The sequence below is a fragment of the Petromyzon marinus genome, unplaced genomic scaffold (assembly GCF_048934315.1).
Source record: "Petromyzon marinus isolate PM22_M1 ecotype Great Lakes invasive population unplaced genomic scaffold, UKy_Petmar_22M1.pri1.0 PM_G_Scaffold_9, whole genome shotgun sequence".
NCBI classification, from domain to species: Eukaryota; Metazoa; Chordata; class Hyperoartia; order Petromyzontiformes; family Petromyzontidae; genus Petromyzon; species Petromyzon marinus.
This window is the reverse complement of record NW_027423046.1, coordinates 4,758,645-4,779,534: the sequence shown is the minus strand read 5'-3', so window position 1 is coordinate 4,779,534 and position 20,890 is coordinate 4,758,645. Positions and strand designations below refer to the sequence as shown.

General features: G+C 52.0%; 1 protein-coding gene across 1 annotated transcript in view; it reads right to left on the bottom strand.

Annotated features, from left to right (window-relative positions):
• The window catches only part of LOC142921851 (mutS protein homolog 4-like), a 33,614-nt gene that overhangs the window by 6,656 nt on the left and 6,068 nt on the right, over nt 1-20,890 (bottom strand). The window contains exons 5-17 of the mRNA XM_076063185.1: nt 19,059-19,166; nt 17,792-17,907; nt 17,069-17,242; nt 15,491-15,660; nt 14,291-14,358; nt 13,493-13,567; nt 10,882-10,946; nt 6,533-6,710; nt 4,972-5,100; nt 2,910-3,013; nt 1,515-1,639; nt 662-862; nt 125-243 (exon numbers count right to left, since the gene is read on the bottom strand). Of these exons, the coding sequence (XP_075919300.1) occupies nt 125-243; nt 662-862; nt 1,515-1,639; nt 2,910-3,013; nt 4,972-5,100; nt 6,533-6,710; nt 10,882-10,946; nt 13,493-13,567; nt 14,291-14,358; nt 15,491-15,660; nt 17,069-17,242; nt 17,792-17,907; nt 19,059-19,166 (1,632 nt within the window). The remainder of the gene's footprint in view (nt 1-124; nt 244-661; nt 863-1,514; nt 1,640-2,909; nt 3,014-4,971; nt 5,101-6,532; nt 6,711-10,881; nt 10,947-13,492; nt 13,568-14,290; nt 14,359-15,490; nt 15,661-17,068; nt 17,243-17,791; nt 17,908-19,058; nt 19,167-20,890) is intronic.

Genomic DNA, 20,890 nt, shown 5'->3' with positions numbered 1-20,890 from the left:
CCCAACCAACCACTCACCCACCCACTCACACACCCACCCACTCACACACCCAACCAACCACTCACCCACCCACTCACCCACCCACCCACCCACTCACCCACCCACCCTCTCACTCCCCACCCACCTCTCTCATCTCGATGGTGAAGGTGGAGGAGAGTGGCTGGATGTCGTCGTCCACACCGATGCGAGTGAAGATCTGATCAGCGATCCTCACGCAGGCAAAGTCGGCTGGCACGAAGCAACCTGAAGCAGTGGTAGCACCCAAACACTCACTCACTTACTTACTCACCTACTCACTCACTCAAACACTCACTCACTCACTTACTCACCTACTCACTCACTCAAACACTCACTTACTTACTCACCTACTCACTCACTCACTCAAACACTCACTCACTTACTTACTCACCTACTCACTCAATCACTCAAACACTCACTCACTCACTTACTCACCTACTCACTCACTCAAACACTCACTCACTTACTTACTCACCTACTCACTCACCAACTCACTCACTCACTCACCCACCCACTCACTCACCAACTCACCCACTCACTCACCAACCAACTCACTCACCAACTCACCCACCCACTCACCAACTCACTCACTCACTCACCCACCCACTCACTCACTCACCAACTCACCCCCCCACCCACTCACCGATCTGTGCCATCACCTGGCAGAGTGCCACCTGTCTCAGCAGCGTGGACTTGCCGCTGTTGTTGGGCCCCGTGACAATGAGGAAGTTGGAGGCGTCCGACAGGAAGACGTCGTTAGGCACCAGCGGCCAGCCCAGCACCCGCTCCAGGATGGGGTGGCGAGCCCCTTTGAGGGCCAGCGTGTCAGAGAATTCCGGACGGACTGCAGCTCACCACAGACAGTGGGGGGGAGGTCACGGGAGGTCACGGGGGTGAAGGTCATGGGGGTGGAGGTCAAGGGGGGGAGGTCACGGGGGGGAGGTCATGGGGGGGAGGAGTCAAGGGGGGAGGTCGCGGGGTAGAGGTCACAGGGCGGAGGTCACGGGGGCGGAGGTCATGGTGGCGGAGGTCACATGGGGAGGTCACAGGGGTGAAGGTCACGGGGGCGGAGGTCACGGGGGCGGAGGTCACGGGGGGAGGTCACGGGGGGTGAAGGCCACTCACTCACTCACTCATCCACTCACCCACTCACTCACTCCCTCACTCACTCACCCACCCACTCACTCACCCACCCACCCACTCACTCACTCCCTCACTCACCCACTCACCCACTCACTCACTCACTCACCCACCCACCCACCCACTCACTCACTCCCTCACTCACCCACTTACCCACTCACTCACCCACCCACCCACCCACTCACTCACTCACCCACCCACCCACTCACTCACTCACCCACCCACCCACTCACTCACTCACTCACCCACCCACCTACTCACCCACTCACCCACTCACTCACCCACCGACTCACTCACCCACCCATCCACTCACCCACTCACTCACCCACTCACTCACCCACCCACCCACCGCGTACCGGACTTGGTGAGCGTGGTGCGGTGAGCAAATGCCAGCAGCATGTCCACCATGGACACTGCGTCAGCAAGCTTGTAGAGACACACAATGTCCTCCCGGATCTCCGCAAACAGCTTAGACAACACCCTGGGCACGGAGACAGAGCGGGGGTCACCCTCCCCCCCCCCCCCCCAAAGGGTGTTGTGTAAAGAGTAGTGTACAGTAGTGTATAGTGTGCATAGTGTAGTGTACAGTAGAGTATAGTGTAGTGTATAGTGTAGTGCATAGTGTAGTGTAGTAGTGTACAGTAGTGTATAGTGTAGTGTATAGTGTAATGTATAGTGTAGTGTAGTAGTGTACAGTACTGTATAGTGTAGTGTATAGTAGTATAGTGTAGTGTATAGTGTAGTGTATACTGTAGTGTATCGTGTATAGTGTAGTGCATAGTGTAGTGTATAGTGTAGTGTACAGTAGTGTATAGTGTAGTGTATAGTGTAGTGCATAGTGTAGTGTACAGTAGAGTATAATGTAGGGTATAGTGTAGTGTAGAGTGTAGTGTATAGTGTAGTGTATAGTGTAGTGTATAGTAGTGTATAGTGTAGTGTATAGTGTAGTGTATAGTGTAGTGTAGTAGTGTACAGTAGTGTATAGTAGTGTATAGTGTAGTGCATAGTGTAATGTATAGTGTAGTGTATAGTAGTGTATAGTGTAGTGTATAGTGTAGTGCATAGTGTAATGTATAGTGTAGTGTATAGTGTAGTGTAGTAGTGTACAGTAGTGTATAGTGTAGTGTATAGTGTAGTGTATAGTGTAGTGTATAGTAGTGTATAATGTAGTGTATAGTGTAGTGTATAGTGTAGTGCATAGTGTAGTGTATAGTAGTGTATAGTGTAGTGTATAGTGTAGTGTATAGTGTAGTGTATATTGTAGTGTATAGTGTAGTGTATAGTAGTGTAGTGTATAGTGTAGTGTATGGTGTAGTGTATAGTGTAGTGTATAGAAGTGTAGTGTATAGTGTAGTGTATAGTAGTGTAGTGTATATTGCAGTGTATATTGTAGTGTGTAGTAGTGTAGAGTATAGTGTAGTGTATAGTGTAGTGTATAGTGTAGTGTATAGTAGTGTATAGTGTAGTGTATAGTAATGTATAGTGTAGTGTATAGTGTAGTGTATAGTAGTGTATAATGTAGTGTATAGTGTAGTGTATAGTAGTATAGTGTAGTGTATAGTAGTGTATAGTGTAGTGTATAGTGTAGTGTGTAGTGTAGTGTATAGTGTAGTGTATAGTGTAGTGTATAGTAGTGCAGGGCATAGCCAGGGGGTTCCTCTGCAACCCCCACAGGTAGAAGCGGCAGTGAGTCAAGGAACAGATGGAGATTAGTCCACCACACTCTGCCTGGGGCAGGGGTGTTCCCTCACACGTTGGACATGAGGTAGATCTCCTCCACGGCCTCTTGGCTGCGGCAGTTCAGCCTCATGAGGTCCATGGTGGTGTAGCTGAGAAGGTTCCCACGTTTGCTCACCTGGTGAGTGAGGGGTGTTGAGTGATGAGTGAGGGGTGGTGAGTGGTGAGTGAGGGGTGTGGTGAGTGGTGAGTGAGGGGTGGTGAGGGGTGGTGAGTGGTGAGTGAGGGGTGGTGAGTGGTGAGTGAGGGGTGGTGAGTGGTGAGTGAGGGGTGGTGAGTGGTGAGTGAGGGGTGGTGAGTGGTGAGTGAGGGGTGGTGAGTGGTGAGTGGTGAGTGAGGGTGGTGAGTGGTGAGTGAGGGGTGGTGAGTGGTGAGTGAGGGGTGGTGAGTGGTGAGTGAGGGGTGGTGAGTGGTGAGTGGTGAGTGAGGGTGGTGAGTGGTGAGTGAGGGTGGTGAGTGGTGAGTGGTGGGGTGAGTGGTGGTGATTGGTGAGTGGGGGGTGGTGAGTGATGAGTGAGTGGTGGTGAGTGGTGAGTGAGGGGTGGTGAGTGGTGAGTGATGAGTGAGTGGTGAGTGAGGGGTGGTGAGTGGTGAGTGAGGGGTGGTGAGTGGTGAGTGAGGGGTGTGGTGAGTGGTGAGTGAGGGTGGTGAGTGGTGAGTGAGGGGTGGTGAGTGGTGAGTGAGGGGTGGTGAGGGGTGAGTGAGGGGTGTGGTGAGTGGTGGGGTGAGGGGTGAGACTCACACGTAGACACATAGACTCACACATAGACTCACACATAAACACATAGACTCACACATAGACACATAGACTCACACATAGACTCATAGACTCACACATAGACACATAGACTCACACATAGACTCACACGTAGACACACACATAGACTCACACATAGACACATAGACTCACACATAGACTCATAGACTCACACATAGACACATAGACTCACACATAGACTCACACGTAGACACACACATAGACACATAGACTCACACATAGACACATAGACTCACAGATAGACTCACACACAGATACACATAGACTCACACATAAACACATAGACCCACACATAGACACATAGACTCACACATAGACACATAGACTCACACATAGACTCACATATAGACTCACACGTAGACACATAGACTCAAACATAGACTCATAGACTCACACATAGACTCACACGTAGACACATAGACTCACACATAGACACACACATAGACACATAGACTCACACATAGACACATAGACTCACACATAGACACAGACCCACACGTAGACACATAGACTCACACATAGCCTCACACCTAGACACATAGACTCACACGTAGACACAGACTCACACATAGTCTCACACCTAGACACATAGACTCACACATAGACTCACACATAGACACAGACTCACACATAGATACAGACTCACACTTAGACACATAGACTCACACATAGACACAGACTCACACCTATACACATAGACTCACACCTAGACACAGACTCACACCTATACACATAGACTCACACATAGACTCTGGGTCTATGAGTGGTGAGTCTGTGAGTGGTGAGTCTATGAGTGGTGAGTCTGAGTCTCTGTGTGATGAGTCTATGGGTCTCTGCGTGGTGAGTCTGTGGGTCTCTATGTGATGAGTTTATGGGTCTCTGCGTGGTGAGTCTATGGGTCTCTGTGTGATGAGTCTCTGGGTCTCTGTGTGATGAGTCTATGGGTCTCTGTGTGATGAGTCTATGGGTCTCTGTGTGAGTCTATGAGTCTCTGTGTGGTGAGTCTGTGGGTCTCTGTGCGATGAGTCTATGGGTCTCTGTGCAATGAGTCTATGGGTCTCTGTGTGATGAGTCTATGGGTCTCTGTGTGATGAGTCTATGGGTCTTTGTGTGATGAGTCTATGGGTCTCTATGTGATGAGTCTATGAGTCTCTGTGCGGTGAGTCTGTGGGCTCTGTGCGATGAGTCTATGGTTTCTGTGCGATGAGTCTATGGGTCTCTGTGCGATGAGTCTATGAGTCTGTGTGGTGAGTCTGTGAGTCTCTGTGTGGTGAATCTGTGAGTCTCTGTGCGTTGACCTTGATGAAGACCTCTGGCAGACGCTGTTCGGGCTGCAGGGAGTGAGCGGACGTCTGGATGTAAAAGCCACGCACGGCGCTGTAGCTCATGGACATGGGCAGGTTGTGAATCTCGGAGAGCTGTTTGATGATCTCTGGGAGAGAGAGAATGGGCAGGTTGTGAATCTCGGAGAGCTGTTTAATGATCTCTGGGAGAGAGAGAATGGGCAGGTTGTGAATCACGGAGAGCTGTTTGATGATCTCTGGGAGAGAGAGAATGGGCAGGTTGTGAATCACGGAGAGCTGTTTGATGATCTCTGAGAGAGAGAATGGGCAGGATGTGAATCACGGAGAGCTGTTTGATGATCTCTGGGAGAGAGAATGGGCAGGTTGTGAATCACGGAGAGCTGTTTGATGATCTCTGAGAGACAGAATGGGCAGGTTGTGAATCACGGAGAGCTGTTTGATGATCTCTGGGAGAGAGAGAATGGGCAGGTTGTGAATCTCGGAGAGCTGTTTGATGATATCTGGGAGAGAGAGAATGGGCAGGTTGTGAATCTCGGAGAGCTGTTTGATGATCTCTGAGAGAGAGAATGGGCAGGTTGTGAATCTCGGAGAGCTGTTTGATGATCTCTGAGAGAGAGAATGGGCAGGTTGTGAATCTCGGAGAGCTGTTTGATGATCTCTGGGAGAGAGAGAATGGGCAGGTTGTGAATCACGGAGAGCTGTTTGTTGATCTCTGGGAGAGAGAGAATGGGCAGGTTGTGAATCACAGAGAGCTGTTTGATGATCTCTGGGAGAGAGAGAGTGGGCAGGTTGTGAATCACGGAGAGCTGTTTGATGATCTCTGGGAGAGAGAATGGGCAGGTTGTGAATCACGGAGAGCTGTTTGATGATCTCTGAGAGACAGAATGGGCAGGTTGTGAATCACGGAGAGCTGTTTGATGATCTCTGGGAGAGAGAGAATGGGCAGGTTGTGAATCTCGGAGAGCTGTTTGATGATATCTGGGAGAGAGAGAATGGGCAGGTTGTGAATCTCGGAGAGCTGTTTGATGATCTCTGAGAGAGAGAATGGGCAGGTTGTGAATCTCGGAGAGCTGTTTGATGATCTCTGAGAGAGAGAATGGGCAGGTTGTGAATCTCGGAGAGCTGTTTGATGATCTCTGGGAGAGAGAGAATGGGCAGGTTGTGAATCACGGAGAGCTGTTTGTTGATCTCTGGGAGAGAGAGAATGGGCAGGTTGTGAATCACAGAGAGCTGTTTGATGATCTCTGGGAGAGAGAGAGTGGGCAGGTTGTGAATCACGGAGAGCTGTTTGTTGGTCTCTGAGAGAGAGAGATTGGGCAGGGGAGAGAGGGGGAAGAGTGGGGGAGAAAGGAGGAGAGGGGGGGGGAGATGATGGTGGAACCCACGACCTCCTGCGTACCAGGCGAGGTAGTTGACATCTCGCAGCCACCGTGATGATGACGATGATGAGAGAGACACGCAAACTCCAAACGTACAGCAGCAGGCGGTAGAGAGAGAGAGAGGAAAAGAGAGATACAAAGACGGCCGGGGAGGGCTACGGGTGGGTCAGCCGTGCCGTGCCTTCGATGTCTCCGACGGCCTCGGAGAGGATGCGCCGAGCGAGGTCCAGGAAGCCGTTGAGGCCGGGGCGCACGACGTGGCAGCGCCGTGTCCTGGCCGAGAGGAGGTTGCCCTTGCGGAAGGGCAAATCGTCGGTCAGCACCGTGCGCAGCTTGCCCAGGATCGCAGGGAACCTGGCACGGGGACAGCGGGGGAGGAGACGCGGTGGGGGTTGTGGTGTCGCCGCCGCCATCGACGCCGCCACCGTCGCCGACAACAACAACGACGACGGCAACCGCCGTTCACCACTAAGTGGCGGTGACGTCACCACGACGCTTGTGCCAGGCCATGTGCACTTCGAGGCCACGTGAAGTGTTGAACGCACGCTGGCACGAAGGTCACGGGGCAGACCCAGGTGCCAGGGGGGGACTGAGTGAGATGAGTGGCTGATGCACCACCTGTGCCTCCTACTGTGCCAACCCGCTGTGCTTTAGCCACCCGGCGCTCCGCTCGTTGTTGTGAGCATCGCTCCTCCGCCCTCCGTTGTTGTTGGAGGGCGACTGCCTCCAACTGCCCAGTAGCGTCCTTCACGAGCCTCCTCCACAGAGGCCGATCCTGACACCGCTGGTACCAGTCATCGGCAAGTCCACTCAGCTCTACGTACTCCTGTACCACGTCACTCCATCTCTTCTCTAGCCCGTGCCTCCTGTACCACACCACTCCATCTCTTCTCTAGCCCCCTTGATCCGGCTGAACAAAAGCTGTTTCGGCATGTGATCGCTGGGCATGCGGGCTGCATGACCCAGCCAACGCAGTGTTGCCTGCCGGAGGAGCTCACTGATGGGACTTTGTCCAGATCTTTCAAGGATTTGTGAGCTCCTCACACAATCCAGCCTGGTTAAACCCAGGATGGATCGTAGACAGGCCAGCCTAAATGTTTCTAACCAGCAAAGATGTTCCATTAGGGGGGTCCACGTTTCACAAGCATAGAGAAGGGAGGGAATGACTGTGGCCGAGAAGACCTGAAGCTTAGTGCGGAGCGACAGACCAGGTAGCTTCCACACAGCGTTACGCAACCGATGAAAATATAATGCCGCTTGACCGATTCCGAGTGCTGTTAAACCGGAGCCGGTCATGAGCACACTGCCCAGGTATGGGTAACTCTCCACTCTCCCCACAACTATCCCATCACCAATTGGAAGTTGTGGGGGTGGAGTGTCCGATGGCAGAAAATACCCAGGCAAGTGCTTAGTTTCAGTGGGTAAGGCTCCACTTCTTAGTGGCAAGCTCCAGGTTCAGCAGCAGCGCCTCCAACTCCTCCTCTGAGTGAGCAGCAATTCCCAGATCATCGGCATACATTACATGGTTGAACAATCGGGAGCCATCCCTTGACCGCACCCGGGCATCGATCAGCCTCCCATTCTATCTGTACCAGATGGGAATTCCTCCGGTACAGCTACTGAAGGCTTCACGAACTACGTGGTCAAAATAGATGTTTAATAATGTGGGAGCCAGAGGTCATCCCTGTCGCACCCCAAGGTGTACAGGGAATGGCTCCGACTCCCGGCCACGTAGTTTTGCCTGGGCCCGCTCACTATCATGAAGGTCCTTAATGATCATGAGCAGAGGGTCAGGGACTTCGAAAGCACGAAGAACAACCCAGAGCCCAGGCCTACTGATGGTGTCATAGGCCTTGACCAGGTCAATAAAGCGGAGATGTAGGTCTTGTTGGAATTCCCTACACCTATACTATACTGTAGACAGAAAATATGACATGTTGCAGGAACGCCTTTTCCTGAAACCGCATTGGGGTTCCGCATGCCTCTCCTAAGCGTGCCTTGAAAGGCGATGTTGAATAATCCTTGCCAGGACCTTTCCCGGCACACTGAGGAGTGAGATACCCCTGTAGTTGTTACAGTCTGTGCGGTCCCCTTACTACAAAGAGGGGGACCACCAGGGCATTCTTCCAATCCTGCGGAACCCATCCAGTGGTCCAGACTGTTGTTATGATGTCATGTAGGGCAGTTTGTGAACAAACGCCACCCTCCCTCAGCATTTTGCTTGGGAGATCGTCTCTGCCCGGTGCCTTTCCTGGTCTCAGACTCTGGATCGCCTTCAGTACTTCCTCAACAGATGGCACCTCAGCCAGCTACTCACAGGGGGTGACTTCTTCCAATATTTGAGGCACCGCAGCCTCAGTAGTGTCATCCCCACTTTGGCCCACGATGTTTTCCAGGTTGAGGGATTTTCCCTCCCCCAGGACCTCACAGAAATGCTCAGCAGATATGCAAACCTGTTCCTCGGGGTCGGAGATCGGATCACTGTTCTTTCCCCTAATGATGGTAATAGGTGTGGCGCTGCTGGTTATATTTTTTATGGAGTTAAAGAGCGATTTGTGATCGCGGGCCATTGAGGCAGACTCCATCTCCTCAGCAACCCGCGACCACCACCCATCCTTGCAGCGCCTCACGGCTCTCCAAACCTCCGAGCGAAGGTTGCGGTAAGCCTCCTCATTCTCCGACGTGGGATGCTGTAGGCTATGAGAGTGGGCCTGTCGCTTTTTCTCAGCCAGCCTGAACACCTCCTCTGTCAGCCAAGGTCTCTGGGGAGGTCTGGACCGTGTACCCAAAGCAGCCATTGCAGCTGCATGAGCCACAGTCCTAAATCTCGCCCATTGTCCCTCGACATCAGGAGGAGTGGGGGACGATGCCAACCCCAGCCGCACTGAGACCAGGCCACTATGAGTTTGAATGGGGTCCTGGGTGTACACCCACTACCGGAGTGGAAGAATGGCAGGCGCATCTTACAGATGACTAGTCAATGGTCAGTGGGCAGATCAGTACCATGGAAGGTCCTGGTGTCAAGGACATGGGCCCGCATCCGCTGTTCCGTCACTATAACATCCAGTAGATGGCCTTGCTTAGACCTGGCATGCATCCATGATGTTGTGTGGATGCGCCGATGCCGGAACAGCGTGTTGGTAATTATAAGCCCATGGGCTGCACAAAAATCTAGCTGCCTCCTGCCGTTGTTATTGAACGGATCTGGCTCATGCCTTCCAATCACTCCAGACCAGGTGCCAGCATCATGACCAACTCGGGCATTGAAGTCACCCAACAAGATGACTCTATCCCGAGGGTCCACTTTAGCTAGCACCTGTGACAGGAGGTTATAGGAGGCATCTGACTCATCGGCCTTGCCTACATCCCTCCACGGATGTTCATCTTCGGTGGGGGCATAAGTAACCACGACCACTACTCCTCACCTCCGGTTGATGGGAAGGCGAGCCCAAAGTAGCCTGGGGACTACAGCTTCCCACACCTTACCACCACGCTCCCACGCCCCCTTCATTCTTTTGTTTAGAAGAAGAGCCACTCCCTGTTGTTTGGCAGTCTCCTCCCCTGAGTAGAAGACTGTCCACCCCTCACAGTGGCAGGAGCCAGAGCCGGTCCACCGGACCTCCTGATTACAACAGAGATCCAGGCGGTACCGGTCCAGCTCCCAACAGAGAAGTGGCAACCTCTCCTCCGCAGTGAGCATTCGAACATTCTACGAGGCCATCCGTAGTGGCTTTTCGTTGTTAAAGGAGGAGCCCCGAGGGGAAGGATTCAGTCTCCTGACTCCGCCAAATAGTGTTTGGCCAGGAGACGTCATAGATGCCTATCCCCCCGGGGCCTCTGGCACAAGCTTATTAATTACATTTTTCATTCATGGTTTGGTGATAATTAATTGAACGTGGATGGGTTACCAGCCCCTCGCACCCATCCAGAGCCCCCAATTGGCCGCTGTGGTGGCTACAAACGTCATGAAGGGAAAAGCCAAAAATCTAAATAGGCACCTCCCCCCATGGCACTGCCCACCACAGCGTTGCCATCCAGCACCAAAGAGGAGGTAGGGGGTTGTTTTTGCCACCGTCACAACCCCCACCATCACCACCATCACCCTCACTACCGTCACCACCACCATCACCACCACCCCCACCACCACCCACACCACCACCCCCACTACCACCACCGTCACCACCGTCACCACCGTCACCACCACCCCCACCACCACCCCCACCACCAGCACCACCACTACCACCGTCACCACCATCACCCCCACCACCACCACCACCCCCACCACCACCCACACCACCACCCCCACCTCCACCCCCACCACCACCACCACTGTCACCACCCCCACCATCACCACCACCTCCTCCACCACCCCCACCCACACCACCACCACCACCTCTTCCTCCACCACCATCACAAACCACCACCACCCCCACCACCACCCACACCCCCACCACCGTCACCACAGTCACCACCATCACCACCACCACCACCCCCACCACCACCACCAGCCTGGTCTCCTCGTCACCTGCAGTCCAACAGGGAGCTCTGGTAGGCTGTCAGCAGTGGAGTCTTGCAGGGGCTAAGCGCTCGCTGGGAACACAGCAGGGGAGAGATAGGTGAGGGTGACACCTGCACCTGTCACTCACCACTCACCACCTCACCACTCAACTCACCTCACCCTTCACTCAACACTCACCCACCCCTCACCAACCCCTCACCTCACCACTCACCACCTCACCACTCACCACCTCACCACTCACCACCTCACCACTCACCCCACCACCCACCTCACCACGCACCACCTCACCACTCTCCTCACCACTCAACTCACCTCACCCTTCACTCAACACTCACCCACCCCTCACCAACCCCTCACCTCACCACTCACCACCTCACCACTCACCTCACCACCCACCTCACCACTCACCTCACCACGCACCTCACCACTCACCTCACCACTCACCTCACCACTCACCTCACCACCCACCTCACCACTCACCTCACTACTCACCTCACCACTCACCTCACCACCCAACTCACCACGCACCACCTCACCACTCACCTCACCACCCAACTCACCACGCACCACCTCACCACCCAACTCACCACGCACCACCTGACCACTCAACTCACCTCACCCTTCACTCAACACTCACCCACCCCTCACCAACCCCTCACCGCACCACTCACCTCACCTGCCACTCACCCTACCTGTGGGTGTTGTGGAGGCACCCCCAGTGGCAGCTGTCTCTGTGTGTGAGTCTGCTGTTGCCTAGGGGCACCCCCAGTGGCAGCTGTCTCTGTGTGTGTCTGCTGTGGCCTAGGGGCACCCCCAGTGGCAGCTGTCTCTGTGTGTGAGTCTGCTGCTGCCTAGGGGCACCCCCAGTGGCAGCTGTCTCTGTGTGTGAGTCTGCTGTGGCTTAGGGGCACCCCCAGTGGCAGCTGTCTCTGTGTGTGAGTCTGCTGTTGCCAGGGGCACCCCCAGTGGCAGCTTAATGATAATGATAGTGATGATAGTGATGATAGGGATTAACGATAATTAGTGATGACAGTGATTAATAATAATTAGTGATGATAGTGATTAACAATAATTAGTGATGATAGTGATTAACAATAATTAGTGATGATAGTGATTAACAATAATTAGTGATGATAGTGATTAACAATAATTAGTGATGATAGTGATTAACAATAATTTGTGATGACAGTGATTAATAATAATAATTAGTGATGATAGTGATCAACAATAATTAGTGATGATAGTGATCAACAATAATTAGTGATGATAGTGATTAACAATAATTCGTGATGATAGTGATTAACAATAATTAGTGATGACAGTGATCAATAATAATTAGTGATGATAGTGATCAACAATAATTAGTGATGACAGTGATCAACAATAATTAGTGATGATAGTGATTAACAATAATTAGTGATGATAGTGATTAACAATAATTAGTGATGATAGTGATTAATAATAATTAGTGATGATAGTGATTAACAATAATTAGTGATGATAGTGATTAATAATAATTAGTGATGATAGTGATTAATAATAATTAGTGATGATGGTGATCAACAATAATTAGTGATGATAGTGATTAATAATAATTAGTGATGATGGTGATCAACAATAATTAGTGATGACAGTGATCAATAATAATTAGTGATGATAGTGATTAACAATAATTAGTGATGATAGTGATTAATGATAATTAGTGATGATAGTGATCAACAATAATTAGTGGTGATAGTGATCAATAATAATTAGTGATGATAGTGATTAACAATCATTAGTGATGATAGTGATTAATGATAATTAGTGATGATAGTGATTAACGATAATTAGTGATGACAGTGATTAACAATAATTAGTGATGATAGTGATTAACAATAATTAGTGATGACAGTGATTAATAATAATTAGTGATGATAGTGATTAATAATAATTTGTGATGACAGTGATTAACGATTAGTGATGATAGTGATTAATAATAATTAGTGATGATAGTGATTAACAATAATTAGTGATGACAGTGATCAATAATAATTAGGGATGATAGTGATTAATAATAATTAGTGATGATAGTGATCAACAATAATTAGTAATGATAGTGATTAACAATAATTAGTGATGATAGTGATTAACAATAATTAGTGATGATAGTGATTAACAATAATTAGTGATGATAGTGATTAATAATAATTGGTGATGATAGTGATTAACAATAATTAGTGATGACAGTGATCAATAATAATTTGTGATGATAGTGATTAACAATAATTAGTGATGATAGTGATTAATAATAATTAGTGATGATAGTGATTAACAATAATTAGTGATGATAGTGATTAACAATAATTAGTGATGATAGTGATTAGCGATAATTAGTGATGATGGGTGATCAACAATAATTAGTGATGACAGTGATCAATAATAATTAGTGATGACAGTGATCAACAATAATTAGCGATGATAGTGATTAACAATAATTAGTGATGATAGTGATTAACAATAATTAGTGATGATAGTGATTAACAATAATTAGTGATGACAGTGATTAATGATAACTAGTGATCATAGCGATGAACAATAATTAGTGATGACAGTGATCTTGGGCAGGCGATGTAACCTGCAGTGGAGACACCAACTCCAGGACATGCTTGAGGTGGATGGCGTAGTTGATCTTAGACTCAGCAGTTCTCAACTGGAACAGGGTAGATGGATAGACAGATACATAGATAGATACATTTTGATTTAAAGCTTTCGTGACTGCAGGGATTAATATTCTTGGTTCTTTCGGTAAAGTCACCACGTAGAAAGGGAAACTATAAAATAATAAAAATATAAAACAATAAAATTATCACGAAGTTTCGACTGCAACACGAGCAATCATCATCAAGGTGTGAAAACCACAGCAAGAAAATGTTATTCTTTTATATTTATATTATTTCCCTTCTACGTGACTTTACCGAATATAGATAGATACATGTAGAGATAAATATAGACAAATAAATAGATCACTAAATAGCCTCTCTCTCTACATCACGGGTGGGGAACCTTTTTTCTACCAAGGGCCATTTGGATATTTACAACATCATTCGCGGGCCATACAAAATTGATCAACTTAAAAATTAGCCCGTTATATCTGGTCAAACGTTTAATTAACTCGCCCCTAATGTGATGGCCTGGAACTGCTTCTCTTTGGCGAGGCGTTTGGTGATGTTAGCCGGTATTGATGATGTTGTTGCTACTCACAACTGCTCTTCCAGGATTGCTCTACCTAGATTTATTGAATTTCGAGTCCCGCCTGCGGTTGCCTTGGCAGGGCCAGAGGCTGGACGTTCCCCACCCCTGTTTAACGTGATGAAGGGGTACTGTGTGGTGCTGAGCGAGGTGATGCTGATGATGATTAAAGTGATCATCTCACCGTCTCTGTCTTAGGGATTTGAATCAGCATTGAGAGCAGGTGGTCTACATCCAGAAACTGACTGATAGCTGCACACACATACACACAGACATCACACATATACACACAGACACACACACACAGACATACACAACAACAACAACCGCCATTCGCCACTAAGTGGCGGTGACGTCACCACGACGCTTGTGCCAGGCCATGTGCACCTTGAGGCCACGTGAAGTGTCGAACGCCCACCGGCAGGAGGTCACGGGGCAGACCCAGGTGCCACGGGTCGACTGACTGAGATGACTGGCTGATGCACCACCTGTGCCCCCTACTGTGCCAACCTGCTGTGCTTTAGCCACCCGGCGCTCCGCTCATTGTTGTGAGCGTCGCTCCTCCGCCCTCCGTTGTTGTTGGAGGGCGACTGCCTCCAACTGCCCAGTAGCGTCCTTCACGAGCCTCCTCCACAGAGGCCGATCTTGACACCGCTGGTACCAGTCATCGGCAAGTCCACTCAGCTCCACGTCCTCCTGTACCACATCACTCCATCTCTTATCTAGCACAAGCAGCATCCGTTTAGCCCCCTCGATACCGGCCGAACAAAATCTGTTTGGGCATGTGGTGATTGGGCATGCGGGCTACATGGCCCAGCCAACGCAGTCTTGCCTGCCGGAGGAGCTCACCGATGGGACTTTGTCCAGATTTTTCGAGGATTTGTGAGCTCCTTACACAATCCAGCCTGGTTAAACCCAGGATTGATCGTAGGCAGGCCAGCCTAAATATTTCTAACCGGCGAAGATGTTCCATTTGGGGGGTCCACGTTTCACAAGCGTAGAGAAGGGAGGGAAGACCCAAAGCTTCGTGCGGAGCGACAGACCAGGTAACTTCCACACAGCGTTACGCAACCGATGAAAAGACATTGCCGCTCGACTGATTCGGAGTGCGATCTTTGCTGTTAAACCAGAGCCGGTCATGAGCGCACTGCCCAGGTATGGGAAACTCTCCACTCGCTCCACAACTGCCCCATCACCCACCCACCCACTCACCCACCCACATACCCACTCACCCACCCACGCAACCACTCACTCACCCACTCAACCACCCACCCACTCACTCACCCACTCACGCACTCACTCACCCACTCACGCACCCACTCACCCGCCCACCCACATACCCACCCACCCACTCAGCCACCCACCCACCAACCCACCCACCCACCGGCCTGCACTCTATAGAAGTTGTCTTCCTGCATCAGCTCATCCACACAGTCGAGACGGCCTCTGAGCGTCTCTTCGTCCACCAGCGGCTCGTGGATGTTGGCTCTGAGCCGGCGCGCTCCTCCACGCGTCCTCGTGTAGTTGAGCACCCCGAATAGCGAGTGGGAGCTCCTGGGTGCACGCTCGCACGCACACACACACACACATGCACACACACGGGTGGAGGAGGGTCACACACACACACACACCAACACACACCCACACACACTCATACCACACTCGCACCCACACATACACGCACACACACCAACACACACACACACTACCACACTCGCACCCACACACACCCCCACACACACCAACACACACCAACACACACACTAACACACACACACCAACACAAACCACAAAACAACAACAACAACCGCCATTCGCCACTAAGTGGCGGTGACATCACCACGACGCTTGTGCCAGGCTATGTGCACCCTGAGGCCACGTGAAGTGTCGAACACCCGCTGGCAGGAGGTCACGGGGCAGACCCAGGTGCCACAGGTCGACTGACTGAGATGACTGGCTGATGCACCACCTGTGCCCCCTACTGTGGCAACCTGCTGTGCTTTAGCCACCCGGCGCTCCGCTCGTTGTTGTGAGCGTCGCTCCTCCGCCCTCCGTTGTTGTTGGAGGCCGACTGCCTCCAACTGCCCAGTAGCGTCCTTCACGAGCCTCCTACACAGAGGCCGATCTTGACACCGCTGGTACCAGTCATCGGCAAGTCCACTCAGCTCCACGTCCTCCTGTACCACATCACTCCATCTCTTCTCTAGCCCGTGCCGCACCCATTTAGCCCCCTCAATCCGGCCGAACAAAAGCTGTTTCGGCATGCGGTGGCTGGGCATGCGGGTTGCATGACCTATCCGAGGGGCCACTCTATCCCGAGGGGCCACTTTAGCCAGCACCTGTGACAGGAGGTCATAGAAGGCATCTGACTCATCGGCTTTGCCTGCATCCCTCCACGGATGTTCATCTTCGGTGGGGGCATAAGTAACCACGACCACCATTCCTCGCCTCGGGTTGATGGGAAGGCGAGCCCAAAGTAGCCTGGGGCTTACAGCTTCCCACACCTCACCGCCACGCTCCCACGCCCCCTTCATTCTTTTGTTCAAAAGAAGAACCACTCCCTGTTGTTTGGCAGTTTGCTGCCCCGAGTAGAGGACTGTCCACCCCTCATAGTGGCAGGAGCCAGAGCCGGTCCACCGGACCTCCTAAATGCCACATAGATCCAGGCGGTACCGGTCCAGCTCCCGACAGAGGAGTGGCAGGCTCTCCTCCGCAGTGAGCGTTCGAACATTCCACGTGGCCACCCGTAGTGGTTTTTCGTTGTTTCTGGAGGAGCCCCGAGGGTAGATATTCAATCTCCTGGCTCCACACACAACCACACACACCACACACACCCACACACCCACACCACACCAACACCCACACACACACACCACACACACCAACACACACACACCAACACACAGAAGGGGGAGTGGCTATCCCCGCTAGCGAGGGAGGAGGAGGAGGAGGCATCGTCTACCGAGGGTCGTGGGAGTTGCGCAGCAGCTCCAGGTTGGCGGCCGTGGTGCCGTCGATCATGGCGGTGCGCTCACTGCCGCAGAAGGAGACGCGCACGGAGGCCGGGGCGAGCACCACGCCCTGGATGAACTCCACATACTGCAGCAGCGCCGCCAGCGAAGCCAGGCAGTAGTATCTGGGGGTGGTGGGCAGGGGCGAGGGTGAGTGGGAGGGTGAGAGGGGGGTGGGTGAGTGGATGGGTGAGTGGGTGGATGAGTGGATGGGTGAGTGGATGGGTGGGTGGGTGAGTGAGTGGGTAACCCTAACCCTAACCACTCCATCTCTTCTCTAGCCCGTACCGTGCCCGTTTAGCCCCCTCGATGCGGCCGAACAAAAGCTGTTTGGGCATGCGGTGGCTGGGCATGCGGGCTACATGGCCCAGCCAACGCAGCCTTACCTGCCGGAGGAGCTCACCGGTGAGCTCCTCACCCACTCACCCACACACTCACCCATAGACCCACACACTCACCCACACACTCACCCACACACTCACCCACACACTCACCCACACAATCACCCACAAACTCACCCACTCACCCACATACCCACACACTCACCCACACACTCACTCACCCACTCACCCACCCACTCACCCACCCACACACACACCCATAGACCCACACACTCACTCACCCACCCACTCACCCACACACACCCACACACTCACCCACACACACCCACTCACTTCCCCTGCACGTCCATGAGCACGGTGGCCATGTGGGGCACGCAGAGCCTTCGCACGGCGTCCATGCCCCGCTCCTCGTTGAAGTATTTCCTCAGCACCGTGGTCACGTGGGCCTCCTGCACACGCACTCACCACGAGGTGGCAGCACCCACTGTGGTGCGTCTGTGGGTCTCTGTGTGATGAGTCTATCGGTCTCTGTGTGGTGAGTCTATGGGTCTCTGTGTGGTGAGTCTGTGGGTCTCTGTGTGATGAGTCTATGGGTCTCTGTGTGATGAGTCTATGGGTCTCTGCGTGATGAGTCTATGGGTCTCTGCGTGATGAGTCTATAGGTCTCTGTGTGGTCTGTGGGTCTCTGTGTGGTGAGTCTATAGGTCTGTATGTGATGAGTCTATGGGTCTCTGCGTGGTGAGTCTATGGGTCTCTGTGTGATGCGTCTGTGGGTCTCTGTGTGGTGAGTCTATGGGTCTGTATGTGATGAGTCTATGGGTCTCTGCGTGGTGAGTCTATGGGACTCTATGTGGTGAGTCTATGGGTCTCTGTGTGGTGAGTCTATGGGTCTCTGTGTGGTGAGTCTAGGAGTCTCTGTGTGATGAGTCTATGGCTCTCTGTGTGATGAGTCTATGGGTCTCTGTGTGATGAGTCTATAGGTCTCTTTGTGATGAGTCTATGGGTCTCTGCAGGATGAGTCTATGGGTCTCTGTGTGGTGAGTCTATGGGTCTCTGTGTGGTGAGTCTATGGCTCTCTGTGTGATGAGTCTATGGGTCTCTGCGTGATGAGTCTATGGGTCTCTGTGTGGTGAGTCTATGGGTCTCTGTGTGGTGAGTCTATGGCTCTCTGTGTGATGAGTCTATGGGTCTCTGTGTGATGAGTCTATGGGTCTGTATGTGATGAGTCTATGGGTCTCTGCGTGATGAGTCTAGGAGTCTCCGTGTGCTGAGTCTATAGGTCTCTGTGTGATGAGTCTATGGGTCTCTGTGTGATGAGTCTATGGGTCTCTGTGTGATGAGTCTATGGCTCTCTGTGTGATGAGTCTATGGCTCTCTGTGTGATGAGTCTATGGGTCTCTGTGTGATGAGTCTATGGGTCTCTGTGTGATGAGTCTATGGCTCTCTGTGTGATGAGTCTATGGCTCTCTGTGTGATGAGTCTATGGGTCTCTGTGTGATGAGTCTATGGCTCTCTGTCTGATGAGTCTAGGAGTCTCTGTGTGATGAGTCTAGGAGTCTCCGCGTGGTGAGTAGTGGCGATGCCGTCCGTGCGTGCTCACAGGGAAGTAGTCCCTCAGCAGGGTGAACATTTTGCTGGCGTTTGGGTTGCAGGCCGTGTGGGGCATCACCACCTCCAGTGGGCGTAGCACCTGCAGCTTGGTGATCGCCTGAACAAGCAGCAGCAGCAGCAGCGCCAGCAACGAGAACAACAGGCTGAGGTGCAGCAGGAGGAAGTCACGGGACAGACCCAGGTGCAGTGGGTTGACTGCTGTGCCAGGCTAGGTGCGCCAGGAGGAGGTCACGGGACAGACCCAGGTGCAGTGGGTTGACTGCTGTGCCAGGCTAGGTGCACCAGGAGGAGGTCACGGGGCAGGCCCAGGTGCAGTGGGTTGACTGCTGTGCCAGGCTAGGTGCACCAGGAGGAGGTCACGGGACAGGCCCAGGTGCAGTGGGTTGACTGCTGTGCCAGGCTAGGTGCACCAGGAGGAGGTCACGGGACAGACCCAGGTGCAGTGGGTTGACTGCTGTGCCAGGCTAGGTGCACCAGGAGGAGGTCACGGGACAGACCCAGGTGCAGTGCATTGACTCCTGTGCCAGGCTAGGTGCACCAGGAGGAGGTCACGGGACAGATCCAGGTGCAGTGCGTTGACTCCTGTGCCAGGCTAGGTGCACCAGCAGGAGGTCACGGGACAGACCCAGGTGCAGTGGATTGACTGCTGTGCCAGGCTAGGTGCACCAGGAGGAGCTCACGGGACAGACCCAGGTGCAGTGCGTTGACTCCTGTGCCAGGCTAGGTGCACCAGGAGGAGGTCACGGGACAGACCCAGGTGCAGTGGGTTGACTGCTGTGCCAGGCTAGGTGCACCAGGAGGAGGTCACGGGACAGACCCAGGTGCAGTGGGTTGACTGCTGTGCCAGGCTAGGTGCACCAGGAGGAGGTCACGGGACAGACCCAGGTGCAGTGGGTTGACTGCTGTGCCAGGCTAGGTGCACCAGGAGGAGCTCACGGGACAGACCCAGGTGCAGTGCGTTGACTCCTGTGCCAGGCTAGGTGCACCAGGAGGAGGTCACGGGACAGACCCAGGTGCAGTGGGTTGACTGCTGTGCCAGGCTAGGTGCACCAGGAGGAGGTAACGGGACAGACCCAGGTGCAGTGGGTTGACTGCTGTGCCAGGCTAGGTGCACCAGGAGGAGGTCACGGGACAGACACAGGTGCAGTGGGTTGACTGCTGTGCCAAGCTAGGTGCATGAGGTAAGATAAAATAAAAAAAACTAGTGTTTAATAGTTTAAGACTAACCTAACCTGTCAATGTATATATACTGCATACCGTCAGAATAACGACACGCACACATTGGCACGTAGCTACTTACGTGGCTACGGGGCCCCGCACTTTCAAGGGCCCCGCGCTAAACGCTTTCAAGCGATCAATTCCGGTTCGGTGATTCCGCTCTCTTACCAGAGTACGAAACCGCCCTTCAGCTTTTACGAACGGCCGAGTGTGTTGAAGGTTCAGTTTCAGTTTTCAGTTTATTTTGGGTATAGTCCTGTGAGCCATCCGGCTCTTGAATCGGAGTGCAACCGCAACAAACCAACAAAAACACGAGCAAGAAAAGCATCAAATTTTGACTTAAAGCTTCCGTGACTGCAGTGGTTCATATTCTTAGCTCTTTCGGTAAAGTCACGTTAAAGGGAAATAATAAAATAATAAGCACAGAGACAATTTAAACCGAGAAGATGGATTCTGGCTTAGCAATCATTGGAAGGATTTGATAAACCATTTCAGGTCTTAATTGATTGTTCACGCTTACGGTGGCATTTAGACAGCATACATTAATTTTTCGTCTCCCCCCTCCTCTTTTCAGAACATAGATGGACTCGTCCTTCTAAATAA